The 22,169-nt window shown below is 39.4% G+C and overlaps 1 protein-coding gene across 1 annotated transcript in view; it reads right to left on the bottom strand.

The window, feature by feature from the left end:
- The window catches only part of LOC132401339 (collagen alpha-1(XXII) chain), a 258,324-nt gene that overhangs the window by 164,711 nt on the left and 71,444 nt on the right, over positions 1-22,169 (bottom strand). The window contains exons 3-4 of the mRNA XM_059983468.1: positions 21,584-21,634; positions 6,872-6,983 (exon numbers count right to left, since the gene is read on the bottom strand). Coding sequence (XP_059839451.1) covers positions 6,872-6,983; positions 21,584-21,634 — 163 coding nt within the window. The remainder of the gene's footprint in view (positions 1-6,871; positions 6,984-21,583; positions 21,635-22,169) is intronic.

The raw sequence follows: 22,169 nt of genomic DNA, 5'->3' as shown, positions 1-22,169 counted from the left end.
AAGGTCGGGACATGTTCAGCACAACTTTGTGGGCCGAAAGGCCTGTATTGTGCTGTAGGTTTTCGATGTTTCTATGTAAATATACAGAAACACTTGGCCTCCACAGCTGCTTGTGGCAAAGAATTCCACAGATTCACCACTCTCTGGCTAAAGAAATTGCTCCTTGTCTCCATTCTAAAAGGACATCCCTCTACTCTGGGGCTGTGTCCTCTGGTCTTAGATTCTCCCACCATGGGAAACATCCTCTCCACATCCACCCTATCAAGGCCTTTCATCATTCGATAGTTTCAATGAGGTCAGCCCTCATTCTTCTGAATTCCAATGAGTAGAGGCCAAGAACCATCAGACATTTCAACAAACCATTCAATCCTGGAATCAGTTTTGTCAAACTCCTTTGAACACTCTCCAGTTTCAACACATCCTTTCAAAAACAAGGGGCCCAAAACTGCTCACAATACTCCAAGTGATAACTCAGCAGTGCATCATAAAGCCTCAACATTACATCCTTGCTTTTAGATTCTAATCCTCTTGAACTGAACACTAACATTGCATTTGCCTTCCGCACCACAGACTCAACCTGCAAACGAACCTTTAGGGAATCCTGCATAAGAAGTCCCAAGTCCCTTTGCTCCTCAGATTTTTTGTATTTTCTCTCCATTAGAAAATAGTCTACCCTTTCATTTCTGCTACCAAAGTGCATGACCATACACATTTTAACACTATTCCACCTGCCATCTATTTGCCCATTCTCCTAATCTGTCTGTCCTTCTGTAGACTCATTACTTCAACACTACCTGCCGCTCCACCTGTCTTCAGATCGTCTGCTAACTTTTCAACAAAGCTCTCAACTCCATTACCCAAATACATATTGTAAAAAGAAGCTGGCTCAATACAGACTTCTGTGGAATACCACTAGTCACCAACAGCGAGCCAGAAAAGTCTTGTATTATTCCCATTCATTTCCTCCTGCCAATCAGCTACTGCTTTATCATGCTGGAATCTTTCCTGTAATCACCATGCTTGTTAAGCAGCCTCTTGTGTTGCATCTTGTCAAAGGTCTTCTGAAGATCCAAGTAAACAACATCCACTGATTCTCTTTTGTCTATCCTGCTTGTTCTTTTTTCAAATAATTCCAACAGATTTGTCAGGCAAGATTTTCCCTTGAAGAAAGCATGCTGACAACAGCCATATTTTAGCATGTGCCTCCAAGAACCCTCAGACCTCATCCTTAATAATCAACTCCAACATCTTCACATCCACTGAGGTCAGACTAACTGGCCTGTAGTTTCCTTTCTTCTACCCCTCTCCCTTCTTGAAGACTGGAATGACATTTGCAATTTTCCAGTCTTCCTGTACCATTCCTGAGTCTAGTGATTCTTGAAAGATCATTACTAATGCCTCCACAATCTCTTCAGCCACCTCTTTCAGAACTCTGAAGTGTACACCATCTGGTCCAGGTGACTTATCTACCTTTAGACCTTTCATTTTCCCAAGAACCTTCTCTCCAGCTATGGCAACTTCACACACTTCATGACCACTGACACCTGGAACTTCCACCATTCTGCTGGTGTCTTCCACAGTGAAGACTGATACAAAATGCTTATTCAGTTCATCCGCCATTTTGTTGTCCCCCATTACAACCTCTTCAGCATCATTTTCCAGTGTTCCAATACCTTCTCTCACTTCTGTTTTACACTTTATGCATATGAAGAAACTTGTGGTCTCCTCTTTAATATTATTTGCTAACTTGCTTTCATATTCCAGCTTTACTTTCTCTTTTCCTTTATCTTTTTGTTTTCATATTGTAAAAAATACTGCACATTGACACACTGATAAATAGGTAATATAGCACTGACAAAAATTAATACCTGAACTAAGAGACATGGAAAAGACTGACTAGGCAAGAACTGTTATCTCTAAAAATGAGAAGTCATGAATCTGTCAGGGAAAACAGACTGTTTCTCTGGAAATGTGATCCAATGAACCTGTTGAACTAAATAGTCTGATTATCTGCTATTCATTCAATATAAATATATTTAATATGAATAGCCCCAGGATATAAGAATTCTCCATCAAAAATTATAATCTTTCTGACTGGAAGCTTGATAGTGGAAAGATGTGCCAAGACTGATCTATGTAAATGCAGGCCTGTTACCTATTTGTAGGTCTTACAAAATTTTGAGAAGTCCCTAACCTAGATGGTATGAAGTAAAAAGGAAGTTACCAATGTGAATGTGTAGCAGCAGCATTTACTGGCAATCTGATTGCTGAAGACCCCGAGGATCTCTACTGCAAGTTACACAGGAAAGTCATTTATCTTTAAGTCCTCCTGAGCTGATTCCTATTGATAAGTTATTCCTTCTTCCAAATGCTTGCTGTAATTTCAGAGTATATCCCAGATGTACCTTGTAAATGTGCCTCCGCAGAGTTTCTGGCACAGTTAAGGTACTATGAATTCCCCAATGAGAAATTTTTGCTTTTAACTAAATAAATAAAATAAAAGAGATAAAATAATAAAAAGGGTCAACATGGCACTAAGGGTCAAGTGTTTTTATCTTGCGTGTATCATTCTATGTCTGTAATATTTTCTGCTGGTTTCCACAAAAGGACTTAAATATCTTCACAATCCAATCATCAGCATCATAACTAATCAATGAAATGGCAAGTTCCTCCATAATTACAACCCTGAATTTCTGCGGATCTGTTGAGCTGGACCTTCAGTGACCTTAACATGATTTCTAGCAGGAGACTGGGAGAAGCGTTCATGCCACATACAAAGACCTAATTATTCAAAACAACAACCTCTCAGTTGCTGCACTGCTGAAAACATAAATGACATTTCTCCCCCAAAACAATTGCAAGTGCACTTGAAGAGGGTATTTCCCAATAAGCATTCTTAACTGCAATGATTGGAATGTTTTGAAGCAAATTGTTTTGTGTATAGATCTGAAGAGACTGATGGTAATTAGACTATTTTCCCATGATACGTGGATGTGTTTGGTTCCCCAGGCCTTCTTGGTCCAGTTGCTCATTGCTTCATGTAACAATCCTTGAGTCTTCTTAATAGTACGTAAAAATAAAACCAAGATCAGTTACACTTGATAGTTTTCACGTGCAGCAGGGCGAGGGATCTTTCTATTCTGGAGGAAAAATCTGGAGGTAAAATCCAGAAGCAGATTGTGCTTCTGAATCAAAAAATGATCTCTTAAGTTTCCGGGTTTAAATGAAAGAAGAAGCTACCATTGCACGCCTCCAATGTAAGTGTCTAATTTAATATGTACCAGCGGATTCACAGCTAGTTGAATACCGCCCAGACGAAGAAAGATGATCCTCTTTCATTTCCTGAGATTAAGGTGAAGCACATGCAGAGTTCCTAGACATGGTTTCCTTTTCCAGCTGACACATGGTGTCATCTGTCAGGGTTCGCAGCTGCCTGTGGGTTAGTTAGATGCTATAAATTGGCTTTGCAAGAAAGAGTCAAAAATGTGTTTCCTTAGTCAGGGATCATGTGTAAAGTGTGTAAACCAGGAAGGCAGGAGAGCCAACAGCACTTAATGTTTACACACTGGTATATCAGCACCTAAAAAAAACTTTTTATATTTATTTAACACATTAAAAGTCCCTTCTTTCTATGCATTAGGCTTAAGCACTGTACTTGCCGGAAGTATCATTTATGGCTTATGGTAGCATTAGGCTCTGCATCACAAGGCTGCAGGTCACTTTCCCTAACTTGGGAACCTGATGTAGCTCTGTTGCCCCCTGAGACCTCTGGTCTCCTCCAAATATGGCCTCTTGTACAGTACATAACCAAAATGACACTCAACCACACAATGATCTATCAAAGCCGCTGCCTAAACCCTTGCTCGAACCACCCAGAGGGGTTGAAAAAGCTCACTGGGAGGATTGCTGGAGCTTAAAGTCCAGGCAGCTGAAAGCATGATTGTCCATAATGGAGTTATGAAAATCAGAGTATGGGGCAGATAAATAGGTAAATTTAAAAACCGATCAAAATGGAAAAACAAAAGCAAAAACAGAGGGAAAATACTCAGGTCTTAAGATTCTCACTTCTACAATTCTGCATACTATGAAAGTGAATTTTGTTAAAACTGTGTTTATGCAATAAACTTTTAGCTGCTCTACTTGTGTTCCTCTCTGCAGAGGATTCACAAATTCTTGGAAGCTGCATACACAGACAAAATCAAGTGGCATCCTCTGTGCAAAATTTCACTGTGCCCAATGCAATGACCCCAAATACTGAAGCAGGTATTAATCAGAGCAGAAATCTGATTTAAATAAGAGATAATCCAAAAAGTTCAAACATTCCTCTTCTGCTCTCTTTAACATTTCATCCTTAGTACCTTTTCCCATCCTCAATCCCCGACAATGTCCTCTTAGCTACTTGGAACTATTTCTAACCTCTTTCCACATCCTTCGATATAGTATCACCACTCAAAATAATCATCCACTTTGTAATTCCTCCAAATTTTACTCATTATCTCTGCCTAATGACATCCCACCCCACTGATGACCTCTCTTGCCCACATCCACGTACAACCTACTGGCCAGTATACTTGGTTTACAATTTTCAATCTCTGTCATAAAGAACAGTCACTTAGGAAAGGCTTTGGTAATCACTTCTATGTGTTGGAGTACTTGTGCTCTGTGGTCTAGGCACATACACAGACTTTCCAAAGATATGATCAGCTTACAATCTACAACATTTTTTCACATACTCTGGTATCACAGATGGACTGCCAGTGATGCCATCTATGAGAAGCCTGGCTACTTCACTGATGTTGCCAGATTTTTTTCTGTCTTTTTTCTTAAGTATTGTTGCGTGCTGGGCTAAATTAGTTTGCTGAAGTGTTAAACACCCCAGCTCAGTACTCTGGATACCCAATCCACCAATTGAACCAAAGTTCAGCAGGTCTCATCAAAACATAACATTTAATTCTTCTAACAACACACACAAAATGCTGGTGGAACACAGCAGGCCTGGCAGCATCTATAGGGAGAAGCACTGTCGACGTTTCGGGCCGAGACCATCAAAACAAAACCTGGGCTTTTGATAACAAAGAACACCTGAATCAGCTTTTACCTTATGCTTACATCTAGCCTGTAGACAAGTGTTAAAATGCACGCATTTTTTAACAATTAATTTCCATCTTTTCCATCCTCTCAGGTCACACAGAAAGAAAAGGTATTCCCAGGCCTCCCCCAATATCCTTAAGAACTAATCACACGGGGGGTGGACTTCTCACCTTTTTCATGAATTCAATCTTTATTGCTTATTTATTTATTGATTGATTATATTTGCACAGTTTGCTGCCCTTTGCACATTGGTTGTTTGTCCATCCTGTTGGGTGGGGACTTCTGATGATTCTGCTGTGTTTCCTGGATTTACTGTGTATGCCCACAAGAAAGTAAATCTCAGGGATTTATATGGTGACATATGTACTTGGATAATAAATTTACTTTGAACTTGAGCAATTCAAAACACTGGTTCAATTACTATGAATAAAATTGGATAGCAAAGTTTGATACCTATACACACTCAGGATTTCAGAAGTCACTGTCTGTGCTTTTCTACTTCTCCAGAGGCATTACTATACTGATATCTCCCCAAGAGGTTCACCAGTGAAATATAACTGAAGCAGCAGTATTCATTTATTCCCACTGAACATCCCAGAAAATACTGCAACTTGTTCAGACAAACAAGCCTGTAAAATTATTGGGAACTGAACAGAGAAAAAGGAATAAAACTGGAAATTAGTCCCTGCTACTGAAATGTTTTATATCTCACAAGTGCAGCATTACTCTTTATTCTACTCTCATCAGTTCTCATTCATCTCCCTGTATATAAAATTTCTCCAGACAGATCAACTGTAACAAACAAGTTTTCACACTCTACGTCAGCATCAAAAACATCTGTGCACTCAGTTTGTCTTGCCCCCACCAGCCTTTCATAAATATTCTTCTTACTCTGAAAGCTTAATTTCAACTTTCACTATTTCTGATGAAAGGGCATCAATGTGAAATCATAGCTCTGTTTCTTTCTCATTGATACTGCCTGACTTGTTAATTGTTCCAGTACCTTCTGCCTTTCTAACAAAAAAAAATCCTCTCTGGTACTAAATCCTTCATGTCTATTCGAGTCATGGAGATACAGCACAGACATGGGTTCTTTTTACCCATTGAGTACACAGTGACAATAACCACCCTTTTACATCAACCCTACAATAATCCCATTATTTATTCTCCCCACATTTCTCAACTTTCTCAAGATTTCTTTCACTATTAAGCAGATTGGCAAATTAAGCAACCAAACCACCTATCTTTAGGATGAGGGAGTTAGTGAAACACTAGAAGAAACCATTGGTCACAGGGATAACATGCAAGTTCTGTACAAACAGCACCTGAGGTCAGGATTGAACCCAGGTTTCTGGCAGTGTGAGACAGCAACTTTGGTAGCTGAACCATTTGTTGTTGAATCCGAAAAATTGTTTTCCTTGTTTTTTCTCTGTCTTTTATCTCAGTGTTTTACTTGAATCTTTCTTTTTGCTGTTATTTTACTTTATGCATCTAATTTGGTACCAAATTCAGTTCTAATTCTGAGTTCCTGACTCAGACTGTGTGCAGAAATATCCATTGCACAATCTGATTAGTCAAAGACTCAGAACATTGTTAAGCTTGTTTGCAAGTGTCCTAGATACCCCGAGAGTACCGCATCAAAATGAATTTCTAAACACTACAACTTCCACTTAAAAAACCATAGAAAGCCTGTGAGCTAATGTAGGTGTGATGAATACGCAACAGTGTTCATAATGATTCTAACCAATATAAAATTAAGAGACCAAAAAGTGATTCCTACTGTGTTTGTCTAATTGACAGTTTTCTTCCCATTCTGATAAACGGTAAGCGTTGGGAGGTTTTGCTTCTTGTTGACAAGCGTGCCAATGAAAATCTCTGCAGCAGGTCGAACCCTGAAATATAAACCATAAGTAATTTCTAATCAATATGTTGGACAGATAGGATAAACACAGTACTTCTATATATTTCTCAAAATAATATAATTGAGTCATAAAATTAAAGAGACATAAAACATAAAAAAAACAAACCCAGCCTATCTATTCTGTCCTACTAATTGAAATGCTTGTTTACTGTGACTACTCTCTGCATTTCCCCATCCTTCCTGTAATGTTGCAACCACAATCGTATACACTTAAGGTGCTGGAAATCTCTGTCTTCTCCAGCAATGGCCTGAATTATTCATCATAGAGCCTTGGGCTGATTTGGGGAAGCTAACCTCCCAGCTATGCACCTGGAGTTTTACATGTCCAACACTTCTGGGGTACAAAAAAAAATTCCCAACATTAGGTACATATTTGACTTTGATGGGTTCTATTAATTTGCCCCTTTTACAGCTCAGTAAAATCCATTCAATCTCATATCAACCCACAACATACCTACCAGTTATCTCCAATCAAACTTGAAAAGCTTAAAGTTAATTGGATCATATAATTATCGAAACATATAGCACAAGCACCATTCATATTGACCAACCTGGTTTCCCTCTTATGCCTTTCCTATCCAAGTATCTTATAAACACTGCAATTGAATCTGCTTCCACCACCTGTACTGCCAACTTGATCTAGATATTCATCAACATCTGTGTGGAAAAATTATCCTTCAGATCTCTTTTTAATGAAAATACAAATGTCACCAGAGGGTTGAGATTCTGGCTAATTGTTCTGCAGACCAGCATCCATTTTTTGCGATAATCATGGTCCTATAATTTCCAGGAAGCCACTTAATTCCTTGATTACCTTGTATTGGTAACCTCATCCCACTCTACTTGGTATGAAGCATAATGGTTAGAGATCTCAGCTGGAAGAGAATAACTGACACCGTTCCCTGATACAGTAAATATGCAACTCCAGATCCACAGCAATACCTTCTGAAATGGTCTAAAAATAAAACCTTTCCCCTTCTTGAATAGCAGACATTTATGCTGAATGCATATATTATCCAAAGGTTCCACTGCTTCCTTCTCTCTTTCTGATGCTTGTTGGGCCTTTGACCTCACTCACTCTTGACCTCTGAGCTCCCTTTTGCCTGATTCCAGGCCACCTGTCCATCCAATCCCACATCCCAAATCTGTCTTCTCACAGCGGACAAGGCAAAGCAAAACTCTTCATACCACTGGATTCAAACATGGAATTGAAGTCCATGAGAGACGAAAATTAAATGAAAAATGTAAGTTATTAAGATAAAACATTTCATAGAGAAACTTTCATACCAAGATTAAATATTTTAAGGAAATATAAAAAAGATTATACTCCAAAGCTAACTTATTATCCCTGTCAACCTCATTCTTCTGCCTTCTCCCTGTAACCTTTGATGTCCTTACTAATCAGGAACCTGTCAACCTCCACTTTAAATATACCCAATGACTTGGCCTCCACAACAATCTGCACCAACGAATTCCACAGTTTCACCACCCTCCTGCTAAGGGAATTCCTCCTCATCTCTGTTCTACAGAGATTTGTTTCTATTCTGAAGGTGTGCTCTCTGGTCTTAGCCTCCCCTAATATAGGAAACATCATTTCCACATCAACTCTATCTAGGTCTTTCACTATTCAATAGGTTCAATGAGGTCCCATCATTCTTCTAACTAAACTCCAGTGAATATAGGCCCAGGGCCTATCTGACTGCTCCTCAAATTAGTAATAACGGTTTTGTAATTTATCTTGGCAGAGCCTTATCTTGACAATTGTTCAGTTAGATCCAAAAACAGATTTAAAAAAAAACTCAACCATCAAGTCTTGACCTAGGCACTAATTCTGACAGAATAAAACCACTTCCAACACTTTCAACTTAGCAAATTCCTTGTGAAATAACTAGAGATTGGTTTCTAAGTTGCTTCAGTTGTTCACAATGCTAGTTGAGCAACAGATACTCAACCTTGGTGCTATAAGGATGACCATGCCATTCTGCTCCAACATACCCCAGTAGAAGAACAGATCCACTTGGGATGCAACACATCAGTTGGGAGGGAATACCATTTACTCTGGACTTTATGAAGTCTTACATGGCATCCTCTAACCTATGGATAAGAAAATCTCCTGATGATTACCACTTACTCATTTCCTGAAATCAGAACTCCTTCTGACTGAACAACACTTGGAAGAAACATTGAAAGAAACAAGGAGTCAAAATGTATTTTAAGTAGAGGACTTCATTGTCTGTCACCTACAGCTGCTTGATCGCACCACCACTGACTGAGCGACTGGCTTCTGTCAGACTGGATCTATGCCAGAGAGTAAAAGAGCCAAAGTGAGAAACAAACCTGTTTGACTTTGTCCTTAAAAATCTATCTATGGCAGGTGCCGTTGTCTGTGAAAGCACTGGTAGAAGTGACCACAATACACACAGTCTTTGTGGAAATAACATCCTGTCATCACATTTAGTATAACCTTCACTGTTTTTTCATGACTCTACAGCTCAAAACAGGACATTCATAAGGTATTGTGGACTCTCTACAAAAGCAGAACATGTACATAGCCACAGCCTGGAAATTTATAACCCATGTACTATGACTGTCACTCTGCTGTCAAAATGAAATTATGCCATCAATTCTGGTTCAATGAGGATTGCAGAGAAAATACAAGGAAAAACACCAGAAATACCAGAGAAATATATTGTTTAACCTTGTGAATTGCAACGTGTGTGTGATAAAACTAGCAATAGTGATCTACAACCAATGGATCAGATGAAAATTCTCTAGTACTAGAATGTTTAGTTTGGTGGTGGACAGTGAAACAGCCAATGGGAAGGAGGAAGAATAGCTATTGGCAAGTGCGAATGAATAAAATGAATTCCAGAGGTGATTTAAATGTGGTGCTTGAAGCACCAAGGAAGCATGTGACCAGGTGTGTTATCAAGGATCCCTGGTAAAAATGAAGTCAATGGGCTTCAAGGAGAAAACACACTGAAAGGTTGAAGTAGCACCCTGCACAAAAGGAGATGGTTGCAGATACTAGTAGTTCATGTTATGATGTGCTTTTGGTTTCTGGTCGCTCCTTTTTTGTTGCATTTTGTGCAACTTTGATTGGGGCAGATGAAAACAGAGCTAGATTGAACTGAACTGAGCTGAATGGAATGTGTCTGGACTGGTAGGATGATTTGTGAGCTGGTATTTTATATTCTGTGTATTTTGCTCGTTTTTTGCCATTTGCACAATTTCTTTTTTTGTGCATTGGGGTTTGATGTTTTTCTTTGTTCAATGGTTTTTATTTCTTTATTTCATGGCTATGAGAAGACAAATCTCAGGGTTGTATACCGCAAACATACTTTGATAATAAATGTACTTTGAATCTTTGATATTAATCATTTCCATTCCAGAACATCCATGTGGGATTTCTTCAAGATAATATCCTAGACCCAATTAACTTCTTCCCATCATAAAGTCAGAAGTGGTGTTAGTTAATGACTGCACAATGTTCAATTCCTCAGTGAAACAAGCAGTTCAGGCTAAAAATGCAAAACTACATTAAAGCATGGGCTATCAATAAACAATATTCATGTTCTGCAATTGCAAGCAATGACCATCTCTATCAAGATAAAGTCCACACACCTCTTCATGCCATTTGATGGTATTACCATCACTGTGCTGACACCATCTACATAAAAAGTTACTCAAATGAATCGGTCACATAGCTACAATGGGTACAAGAGCAAGTGGAAGCTGGGTATTCTGCAGCAAATGACTAATTTCAAACACTCATATGATGAGGCAACATCTGATGAAATATTTTCCATTTTCCTGGATGAGTACAACAGCAACAACACTGAAGAAGCAGGACTCACAATCTGTGACCAAAACCCACTTGATTGATGTTGCATCTACCTTCCTAAAGATTCATCCTCTCTCCATGGGAGCACCATAGCTAGAGTATAAAATATACATCAGTTAATCACCCAGTCTACTCTGACCATGGCTTTCAAGCTCACAACCACTACTACACAAAAGAACAAAAGTTATATCCTACCATTTACTCATTTGAACCAAGGTATACCGTAGTCAGTGACTCACCTCCCGACATTGCAGGTCAAGAGCATAATGAAATATCCTCCAATTGTTGAGATGAATTGTTGATATGATTGCAGTTCGAACAATATTCAAAACATTTGATACCACTCATTCCAGTACACAGTATCTAACAGCGCTTTAAGGATTATTACAACATCATAATATTTGAATATTTAAAGATAAAGATTAACTTTAATTGTCATGTGTACATCAAAACATATGGTGAAATGCATTGTTTGTGTCAAATCAAATTAGTGAGGATTGTGCTTGATAGCTCAAAAGTGCTGACATGCTTCCAGCACCAGCATTGCATGACCACAATTGACCAACCCTAACAGTATATATTTGGAATGTGGAAAGAAACTGGAGCACCTGGAGGAACCCCTTTTCTAACATAGAGAACGTTACAGATAGCGGCAAGAATTGAACCCTGATCATACAAATGGCGCTGCAAAGCACGACAGTAATTCCTACGCTACTGTGCCAGCAACTAAGATGAAGACATCCACTCATTATCATTTTCCTCAGAGTAGCTGTGGATGTGCTAAAATGCTGTCCTTGTCAATAGGACTCAAAACTGGAAATATAACATAAAAGCCCAAGGATTCACATCTCTATCTGTTAGCAACTCAGGAAAAGGATTGTTTACTTTTGAATCTGCTCTTTCTGTGACAGGAGCAGCTGATAAGTAATGAATGGCTTGAGCAGGTAAGGCTGACTGGATAACTCATGAATGTTTCACTGTCAGTCTCAAGTGATATAGATTTATTTAGTGGGAAACTCCCTATGCATGAAAGGAATAGGTTATACTGTAGGTGTGGTGAATGAGAAGGATCATGTGGAACCAAAAATGTTATACAGTCTATGCAATATGGTTGGTATTATGGTAGCTTATTTTTCCCTGTTTGAATATTGATTTTACTGAGTATTTTAGGATGTTAAGAACTCCCATGAAACAGTCTGCCACCCACTGATTTTCTAATTGCAAAGTTAATTTATTGCTGTACTTAAAAACTTCAAAATAAGTTCTCACTCGAAGCTGGTGATATAGGAAGAATAATTGAAATCCATAAGTGATCATAAAGTCCAAAATTGGTTAGACTGCAGGTCTAAATTCAATGTGGCTTATCCTCAAGGGATGCAGAGTATTATGTTTCATAAAATAAGTTTTTTTTTGCTGTGTTGATTTGCAACGCATTTCATTCTACTGGAGAATCCAACATAAAACTATCAAAAGGAAATCAAAATTTGCCAGGAGAGAGACTACTCTTAGACCATAAGACAGAGGAGCAGAATTAGGCCATTCGGCACTTTGAATTTGTTCCACCATTCCATCATTGCTGGTTTATTATTCCTCTCAACCCCATTCTTCTACCTTCTCCCATTAACCTTTAATGCCATTACCAGTCAAGAAATATCAAACTCCACCATAAATATACCAAATAACTTGGCATCCAGTGTCATCTATGGCAACAAATTCCACAGTTTCACCACATTGTGGATGAAGAAATTCCTTCTCATCTCTATTCTAAGGGAAATAAATGCAAAGTTCACTATAAATCTTTGCACCCATCTAAAAAGTCTGGTTTTACTATTGATTTCTGTTAACATTGTATTTTTTAGTTCCAATGATATGAAATTGACTTCCCGATAATTGAGTAACCAGCTCAAATTGTAGTCAAGGGACACCCACTGTTACCTGGTAATATGAATTTGAGATCCCAACTAAAAGCACAGCATGTATGGAGTGTGAGTAAGGGACTTTGTTAAGAGAAAGTTGACAATGGCAGAATGCAATAAATTGATTTTAATCATGTGATCTGATAAAACCTGAAGTGTGAGGGAGCTGATTGAAACTATTGGCATCCATAGGGACTGCATCTGCAGATTGTAGCTAGAGCTAGAGGTATAGTACATCAACTCAAAGTTATGAGCTTGAAGCTAGGATTTGGACTGAGAATTGTAAAACTGTTCAGTCAAAAGGTGCAAGAGAGTGAGATGGGTAAAGGGATTCAGTTTGCAAGAGCCACAATCCTTATGTTTGTTCAGCAGATATAGTAGGAGGTATTTGCAGACTCTGTGGACAAGAGCAGTGACTGAATAGATGATGAGAAAACTGACCATGATATTGTGCCTCTAGGGTCCACTTAAATTGGTCATGGGCAATGGAATGATGATGTTGTTGGAGACAGAGTAGTTTCTAGGGTAGATACTGTCAGCTGATAGCACGGGCTGTAGAATGCTTCAAAGTGATACCATAGGTTGCAGAATCAGTTCAAGGTTGAGGTAAGTGAAGTTATTCACTTTGGTTTAGAGCCCAATGGTTGAGGGATAATAACTGTTTCTCAACCTGGTGGTGTGGGACCTAAAGGCTATTTATTGTACCTTCTTCCCGATGGCAGCAGCTGGGTAAAACTTTGGGAGCATTGTGTGTAGTTTTGGTCATTGCATTACTGGAAGAATGTGGAGGCTTTGTAGACGATCCAGAAGAGGTTCACTAGGATATTCACAAACAAGAAAAAAAATCTGCAGATACTGGAAAACCGAATAACACACACAAGATGCTGAAAGAACTCAGCAGGCCTGGCAACATCTATGGAAAAAAAAGTACAGTCGATGTTTCAGCCCGTCAACTGTACTTTTTTCCATAGATGCTGCCTGGCCTTTTGAATTCCTTCAGTATTTTGTGTGTGTCTCTAGAATATTGCCAAGATGACATAGTATTATCTATAAGGAGAGGTTGGCCAAGCTTGGTTGTTTTCACAGGAGTATATAGTTCAAATCTTTTTCCCAGATTGGAAACGTCAATTACTAGAGGGTACAGTATTAAATTGAGAGGGGGCAAGTTTAAAGGAGATGTACAAATGTTAGTGCATAGACTAATAAGTGCCTGGAATGTAATGGCAGGTGCCTGGTAGTGTTATCTGAGAGCTTTTTAAACAGGCACATACACATTCATGCAAGAAATGGAAGGATAAGGTGAAGACAGGTGAGATTATTTTAATCTGGCACCACAGTCAACACATATATTGTGGGCAAAAGGACCTGTACCTGTACAGTACTGTTCTTTGTTCTAGGTTCTAAAAGTAGTCCACCCATAAACAGGTAAATCAGTTTATTATTGACACATGTCCCAAGGTACAGTGAAAAACATTGTATTGCATGCCATCCATACAGATTATTTCATCGTATCAGTACATAGAAGAAACATAAAGAAAAAGCATTAACAGTATGCAGAAGAAAGTTTTACAGCAACAGAGAGTGCAGCACAGGCAGCAAATAAGGTGCAGGGCCATGACAAGGTCGATTTTGAGGTCAAGAGTCCATATGGGGAACCATTCAATAGAGAAACAGAAGCTGTCCCTTGAGCCAGATGGTAGGTGCTTTCATGTGTTTATATTTTTTGACCAATGGGAGAAAGAAGAGAGAATATGAGGGATTAGAAGTGTCTTTAGTTATGTTGATTGCTTTACGAAGGCAGTGAGAAGTGTGGACAGAGCCTATGGAGAAGAGGATGGTTTCTATGATGTACTGAGTTGTGTCCACTATTCTCTGCAGTAATTTGCAGTTATGGGAGAGCAGCTGCTATACCATGCAGTGATGATCAGATGCTTCTGATGGTGAGGGTTAGAGGGGACATACCAAATTCCTTCATCCTCCTGAGGAAGTAGAGATGTTGGTTTGCTTTCTTGGCCATAGTATCAATATGGTTGGACCAGGTCAAGATATTAGCAATGTGCATTTTGAGGAACATGAAGCTATTAACCCTCCTGAATTCAAAACCACTGATGTAAACAGGAACATGTGCACTGTCTTGCATAGGCTCACCCTCCTCCACTCCTGAAGGGGATGATAGTTAAAGGAAAAGTTTTGACAAGACACCACTTACTAGGCTTTCTATCTCCCCCCTGTACTCTGGCTCATCATTATTTGAGATTCAGCCCACAATGGCAGTATCATCTGCAAACTTGCAGCTGGAGTTAGAGCAATCTGGAAATGCAGCTGTAAGTGTATAGACAGGGAAAGGTGAGGAAGGTGTCTTGTGAGGTAGTAGTGTCGAGAATAACCGTAGTGAAGTTGTCACTGCCTATCTAGTCTGTTGGTCAGGAAATCAAGGATCCAGTAGCAGAAGGACTTGTTAAGCACTAGATTCTTGGAGCTTGGAGATGAATTTGCTTGGAATAGCAATATTAAAAGTTGTGCTATCGTCACAGAAAGATCAAAGCCATGGCAGATGGAATAATGAACAGGAAAATTTGAGGTCTTTCACTTTGGTATTAATAATTAAAACATAGTACTTTTTTTTAAACAGTGAGAGAAGTGTTGGTGTTCAGAAAGACTTGTAAGTCCTGGTACATGATTAGAGAAATTTATTGAATAGTTACTATAAAGAATAAGGAAGACAAATGGCAGCTTCACCTTTTTTGCAAGAATGATTTGAGTACTTGCTCCTGTTTCCTCCAACATCTCAAAGGTATAAAACATTAAGACACAGGCACAGAATTTGGCCATTCAGCCCATTGAGTCTGCTCTGCCATTCCATTATCACTGATTTATTATCCCTCTCAACCCCATTCTCCTGCCTTCTGTCCATAACCCTTGACACCCTAGACTAATCAAGAACCTATCAAACTCTGCTTTAAATATACTCAATGGCTTGACCTCCACAGGATTCACTTCACTTTGGCGAAAGAAAATCCTCATCTCTGTTCTAAATGGACGTCCCTCTATTCTAAGGCTTTGCCTAGTCCCGAACTCGCCCACTATAAAAACCATCCTTTCCACATCCATTCTGTCTAGGCCTTTCAATATTTGTAAGGTTTCAATGACAGCCCTCCCCATTCTTCTAAATTCCAACAAGTACAAGCCCAGAACCATCAAATGCTCCTCATATCTTAACACTTTCATTCCCTTAATCATTCTTGCGAACCTCTTCTGAACCCTCTCCAATGCCAGCACATCTTTTCTTAGTTAATAATAAGAGACCCAAAACTGCACACAATACTCCAAGTGCAGTCTGATAAAGCTTCAACATTACATCTTGCTCTTATATTGTAGACCTCTCGAAATAAATACCAACATTACATTTACCTTTCTTACCACTGACCTAACCTAAAAGTTAAGCTTTGGGGAATCCTTTATGGGGACTCCAAAGTCCATTTGCATCTCTGATTTTTGAATCTTCCCCCATTTAGAAAATATTCTATGCCTTTATTCCTTCTACCAAAGTGCATGACCACAAACTTCCCGACATTATATTCCATCTGCCACTTCTTTGCCCATCTCCCAATCTAAGACCTTCTGCAGACTCTCTGCTTCCTCAACACTACCTGCCCCTCCACCTAGCTTTGTATTGTCCTCAAAATTGGCCACAAAGCCATTAAGTCTGTCATTCAACTTATTAACAGATAACGTAAAAAGAAACAGTCCCAATACTGACACCCGTGTACCATCACTGGTCACAGGCAGCTAACTAGAAAAGGCCCCCTGAATTCCCACTCTTTGTCTTCTGCCATTCAGCCAATTTTCTATCCATGCTAGTATCTTCCCTGTAATACCATGGTCTCTAATCTTGCTAAGCAGTCTCATGTGAACCATAAAGGAAGATCACAAAACTGATTCCAGATTTGGACAGTTTGTTGTATGAAGAAATGGCTCTAGCCCTGTATTCATTAGAATTCAGAAGAATGAGGGGGTGACCTAATTGAAATCTATTGAATGTTGAAAGGCCTTGATAGAATGCATGTGGAGAGGATGTTTCCAATGGTGGGAGAGTCTAAGACTAGAGGACAGCCCCAGATTAGAGGGGCATCCTTTTAGAACAAAGATGAGAAGGAATTTCTTTAGCCACAGGGTGGTGAATCTGTGGAATTTGTTGCCACAGGCAGCTGTGGAGGCTAAGTCTCCATGTATACTTTAGGCAAAAATTGATAGATCCTTGATTAGTCAGGGTATGAAGGGATACAGACAGGGTGGGAAGCTGGAGTTTGGCGCTAAAAGGGAAAAATGGATCAGCCATGATGAAATGGCAGAGCAGACTCGATGGGCCAAAGAGCTTAATTCTGCTTCTATTCGTTATAGTCTTAAGTGCAGCACCAAATCAAAGGCCTTCTGAAAATCCAAGTACATAACATCCACTGACTGTTATTTCCTCAAAATTTCAACAGATTTGTCAAGTTTTCCCCTGAATGGAGCCATGCTGATACTGGCCTACTTTATCATGTGTCTCCAAGTAGCCCTGAAACCTCCTGCTTAATAATGGACTCCTACATTTTCCCAACCACTGAAGTCCGGTTTACTGACCTATAACTTTCTTTATTCTGAAACCATGCCAGAAGCTGACAATTTTTGAAAAATCATTACATCTACCTAATTACTAATACTTCAGCTGCCTCTTTCAGAACCCTGGCGTGTATCCTATCTGGCCCAGGTGGCTTATCTATCTTCAGGCCTTTCAGCTTCCCAATAGCAACTGCACTCACTTCTGCACCTGACACTCAAATTTCTAGCATACTGCTAGAGTCTTCTACAGTAAAGACCAATGCAAAAATATTATGTTCAACTGCAATTTCATTGTCCCCCATTAATAGCTTTACAACATCATTTTCCAGTGGTCCAATATCCACTCTTGCCTCTCTTGCTTTTTATATCTCTGAAAAACATTTTTGGTATCCTCTTTTCTATTACTTACTAGTTTACTTTCTCAATTAATCTTTTCTCCCCTTATTTCTTTTTTAGTTGCCTTCTGTTGGTTTTTGAAAGCTTCTCATCCTCTAACTTCCCAGTAATTTTTACTATATTGTCTGCCCTCAGTTTTCTTATTATGTTGTCCTTGACTTCCATTATCAGCGACAGTTGACATTTACAATTCTCTTTAGAATACTTCTTCACTTTTGCAATGTAATTATTTTGTGCCTTTCAATTTGCCCCCAGAAACTCCAGCTATTGTTGTTCTGCCGTCATCCCTGCTATTGTCCCCTTCTAATCAACTTTGGCCACCTCCTCTCTCTCCATAATTTCCTTTACTCCACTATAACACTGATACATCTGACTTTCTTCTTCTTCTCAAACTGCAGGGCAAATTCGACCATATTATGATCACTGTCTTCTAAGTATTCTTTTACCTTACACTCCCTTGTCAAGTTTGGTTTAGTACACATTATCCAAGCCAAAATTTCTATTCCTCTAATGGATTCAAGCACACTGCTCTAAAAAATGCATTCTACAAATTCCCTCTCTTCGGATCCAGCACCAATCTGATTTTCCCAATCTACCTGCACATTGAAATCCTCTGTGACCATAGTAACATTGCCCTTATCACAAGCCTCTTCAATCTTCCACTGTAATTTATATCCCACATCCTGGCTGCTGTTTAAAGGCATGTGCACTATATAAATTCCATCATGGCCTTTTCACATTTGTAGTTTCTTAACTCTACCCACAAGCATTCTATATCTTCTGATATGGTGTCACTTCTTCCTAAGGATTTTATTCTACTTTTTACCAATGAAGCATGCCAACCCCTCTCCCGACCCGTCTGTCCTTTTAATACAATGTGAATCCTTGCATGTTAAGCTCCCAACTATAATCTTCTCTCAGCCATGACATAGTGATACCCATAACATTATACCTGCCAATATCTAACTGCACTACAAGATCATCTGCTTTATTCCGTATATCGTGTGCATTCAAATTCTGTATTCATCATCTTTTTTTTATTTTGCCCCCATATTACACTTCAACTCATCACAGTGACTGCAATTATGCCCTATGATCTGCCTGTGCTTCCTGACAGTCTCATTACACAATGCATTGATTTGTGTATCAACTGTCCCATCCTCAGCTCTGTCACTCTGGATCCCACCTCCTGCCAAATTCATTTAAACCCTTCCCAACAGTTCTAAAAATCTACCTGCAAGGATATTCCCCACACCCCCCCAGATTCAGGTATAACTTGTCCTTTTTGTACAGGTCATATCTTTCCCAGTGTTACGAACCCCGTAACTGGGTCACTTACCAGCAAAGATAGAGAGGTCCGTTGAAGTCTGATGGTACTATTTTTAACAGTATTTATTGGTGAAAATACACAAAAATAATATCAATGCAAACATACAGATAACATACATTGTCAATACTAAATCTAAAAGTGCAGGTATAATAATAATCAATAAGAAATAAGCTCTATCGTTGTCTAAGGGATAATGTATTGTCCGATGGAAATATCAAAGTCACTTAGTTCAGTCGGGCTGCAGCCTTTGGTTGGAGTCAAGAGACAGATTTTTAAAACTTGCCAGCTTTTCCTTTTTATGATGTCGATCCTTTCAGAGTTCTGTTTTTGTAGTCAGTCCTTTAGCTAAGCCGTTCCGTGGAAGCCCACCAATTCCTAGGCAAAGGAAAAGGACGCATGCCAGCCCCACCGGCTGTCATTAGTAAATGCTGTCACGGGATTTCTAGCGTTTCTCCTGGTGCGTCTGAAGGGGTTGTTCCCCAGACCCTCTTTTATCCTTACTCACGGGGTCTCAGATGTCAATCAGGTTGGGATGATGCAATCCCTCAACCAGCCCCCTCTGATCATCTCTTGAGGGCTTCAATGAATAGTACAGTACTCAATACACAATTCTGTCTCCAAGAGACAATGGCCGTTATCCGTGGCTTTGTCTTGCGGAGGCCCAGGACACATTCCAAAACCTTGAGGATTCTCTCTCATTTCCTGGGTCCCAGACCTGAATTAATAGCGATCTTGCAATTCTCAAAAAGGAGGGGGCTACTTTGTACCCTTCGGCCCCTCAGAGTTGTGGCACATTCGTAACACCAGAAAGAGATCGAGTTGATACAGAAATCTGAAACCCTACCCCTGGTATGTGGGTTATTAGGTTAACTGCCACTGTAAATTGTCCTTAGTGGGTAAGTAAGGAGTCGAATCTTGGGGGTAAGGGAAGGATTTGTTGAAAGTGTGAGGAGAATAAAAAATGGAAACAACGTAGGATATTGTGATTCTGTTGGCACAGACTCCCAAGAAGAGCTCGACTAGTAGAATTGTGCATAAAGATTGAGGAGTGAATGATGGCAGATTGAGGACGGATGACAGGAAACGTGGAGTGTGGGAGATTTGGAAAGAAATTTAAAAGATCTGAGGGTGACAAGAATGAGGTTGCAATCAGATCGGTCATGATCTTAATGAGTAAGAGTGGAGACTCCTGCTCATAATTCATATGTTCATTTGAAAGGTGAGGGAAGAAGGGAGTAGAGGAAAATCTGGCAGCTGGGCATTGGTGAGGAGAATTGAGGATGAGGAGACAGAATGCACATCTGAAAAATCTGTAACTAAATGTCCTGCCATATCCCCCACTCTACATATTGTTGCTAGACCAGCCTGGTTTCATTCAGAATGTAGAAGATCCCAGTTGTTGAGATTGTGCTTAAAAATTACATGCGAAAGCCCATCACTCAACGATCAATGACTGGCAAAGAGATGCAAGATATTGTTGAAAGTGCTCTCAAGTGACACTCTCCCTCTCCCATATGTGTTCAATGATGATCGTTCTGATTCAGGCTCTGCCTGAATCATTTGACTTTTGATCTCATCACATCCTTGGCCAAACTTGAAGTGCTGAATTCCAAAGGTGAAATGAGAATAACTGCCTTTGATATCATGGCACCATTATCCGTTTGCCTGGATCACTACAATTTCAACTACTCTCAGTAAATGTGACACCATCTAGAACAAAGCAGCTCACTTCATTCCATCACCATCCACCAACCTTAGCAATCTTTTCCTCTACCATCTGAACACCATGGCTGCAGTGCCTACCATTTGCCATTATTTGTCTGGGCTGCTATCACTTCCCAAACCCAGTAACTTCCACCACCCAGAACAAGGCAGCAAGCAAATGACAATAACGCCACCTCTTCTCTTAGTCACTGTCATCCAAACTTAGAAATGTATCATTGTATCTTCATTGTCAACGACTCTATATCCTGGAGTTTCCTATCCAACAATACTGTGGAAGAACTTGTTCCAGAATTACCATAGTACTGTAGTTCAAGAAAGAGATTCACCAATATTTTTCAAGGACAATTAATATTGACTGTTAATTCTTGTTTTCTAGCAAAATCCCAACCAAATAAAGAGTAGTGCGGCTGGAAGGTAAAATTTGGCAGTAATTTTAACCCCAAAGGAAGGGGTTTCATTGCAACCAATGCAATACAGTTGTGCATTTGCTCAGATGTGGAGAAAATCTAAATCTGGTATAAAACCAACACTTATAGATTCCTAATGGATATGTCAGGTTAACATCGGTCCCTTATTAGCCATGAGTAGTTTATATTCTAGTGTTATATGCATTGCTTAATTTGAATTTCCAGATAATTTTCTTTTTGTGTAAAAAGAAACCCACAGAATTGTTAGGAGTAACAGAAATAGAGAAACAAGTGTCATTTTTCCTGAGGTGAAGCAGTTATTTGAAGGACTCTCAATAATTTGGTATTTACCTGAAAGGTCATGATGCAGTCCCTCTGTCTGAATGGTAGGGCATAAGTCATCTGTGAACAAAAGCATAGGAAGAAGTTGTATTAGACTGAAAGTTGTCAGTAACATAAACCTGAGACAAAGATTTGCATTCCTGGTCCTGTGCATTAAAATAATCACATCATTAAAAAATTAAATAGAGGCTTAACAATAACCTCTAACCTAAATACGCATAAAAATCAAGTTAAATAAAGAGTACAGTAAGAAGTGGATGTGGATCTGCCATGATTTAATTGAATGGAGAGAAGACCTGCCATTCAGTTATCTGCTTCTGTTACCACCTGTAAAGCTGGCAAACAGCGGCTCCTTTGAGGTTCTGAAGTTCAACAGGCTTCCAGCAGCTAATTTCTCCAGTTTTTTGAAGGCAATTTCTGCAGGTCAACCTCTTCACCTCCTCTTGGTAATACTTGAAAAGCTCTTTCTCTCTGCAGGAGTGTTGAAATAGTTATTTTGCGGGGTTGTTTAAAATGAATTAACAATAAGGTCAGCACATTCCAGGGGCCATGAACTACAGCTTATAAAGTATCTTCTGCAATTTGGCAAATTTAT

Source organism: Hypanus sabinus, chromosome 10, assembly GCF_030144855.1.
Source record: "Hypanus sabinus isolate sHypSab1 chromosome 10, sHypSab1.hap1, whole genome shotgun sequence".
Classification (NCBI taxonomy): domain Eukaryota; kingdom Metazoa; phylum Chordata; class Chondrichthyes; order Myliobatiformes; family Dasyatidae; genus Hypanus; species Hypanus sabinus.
The sequence above is the reverse complement of the archived record's forward strand: the minus strand, read 5'-3'. Positions and strand labels throughout refer to the sequence as shown.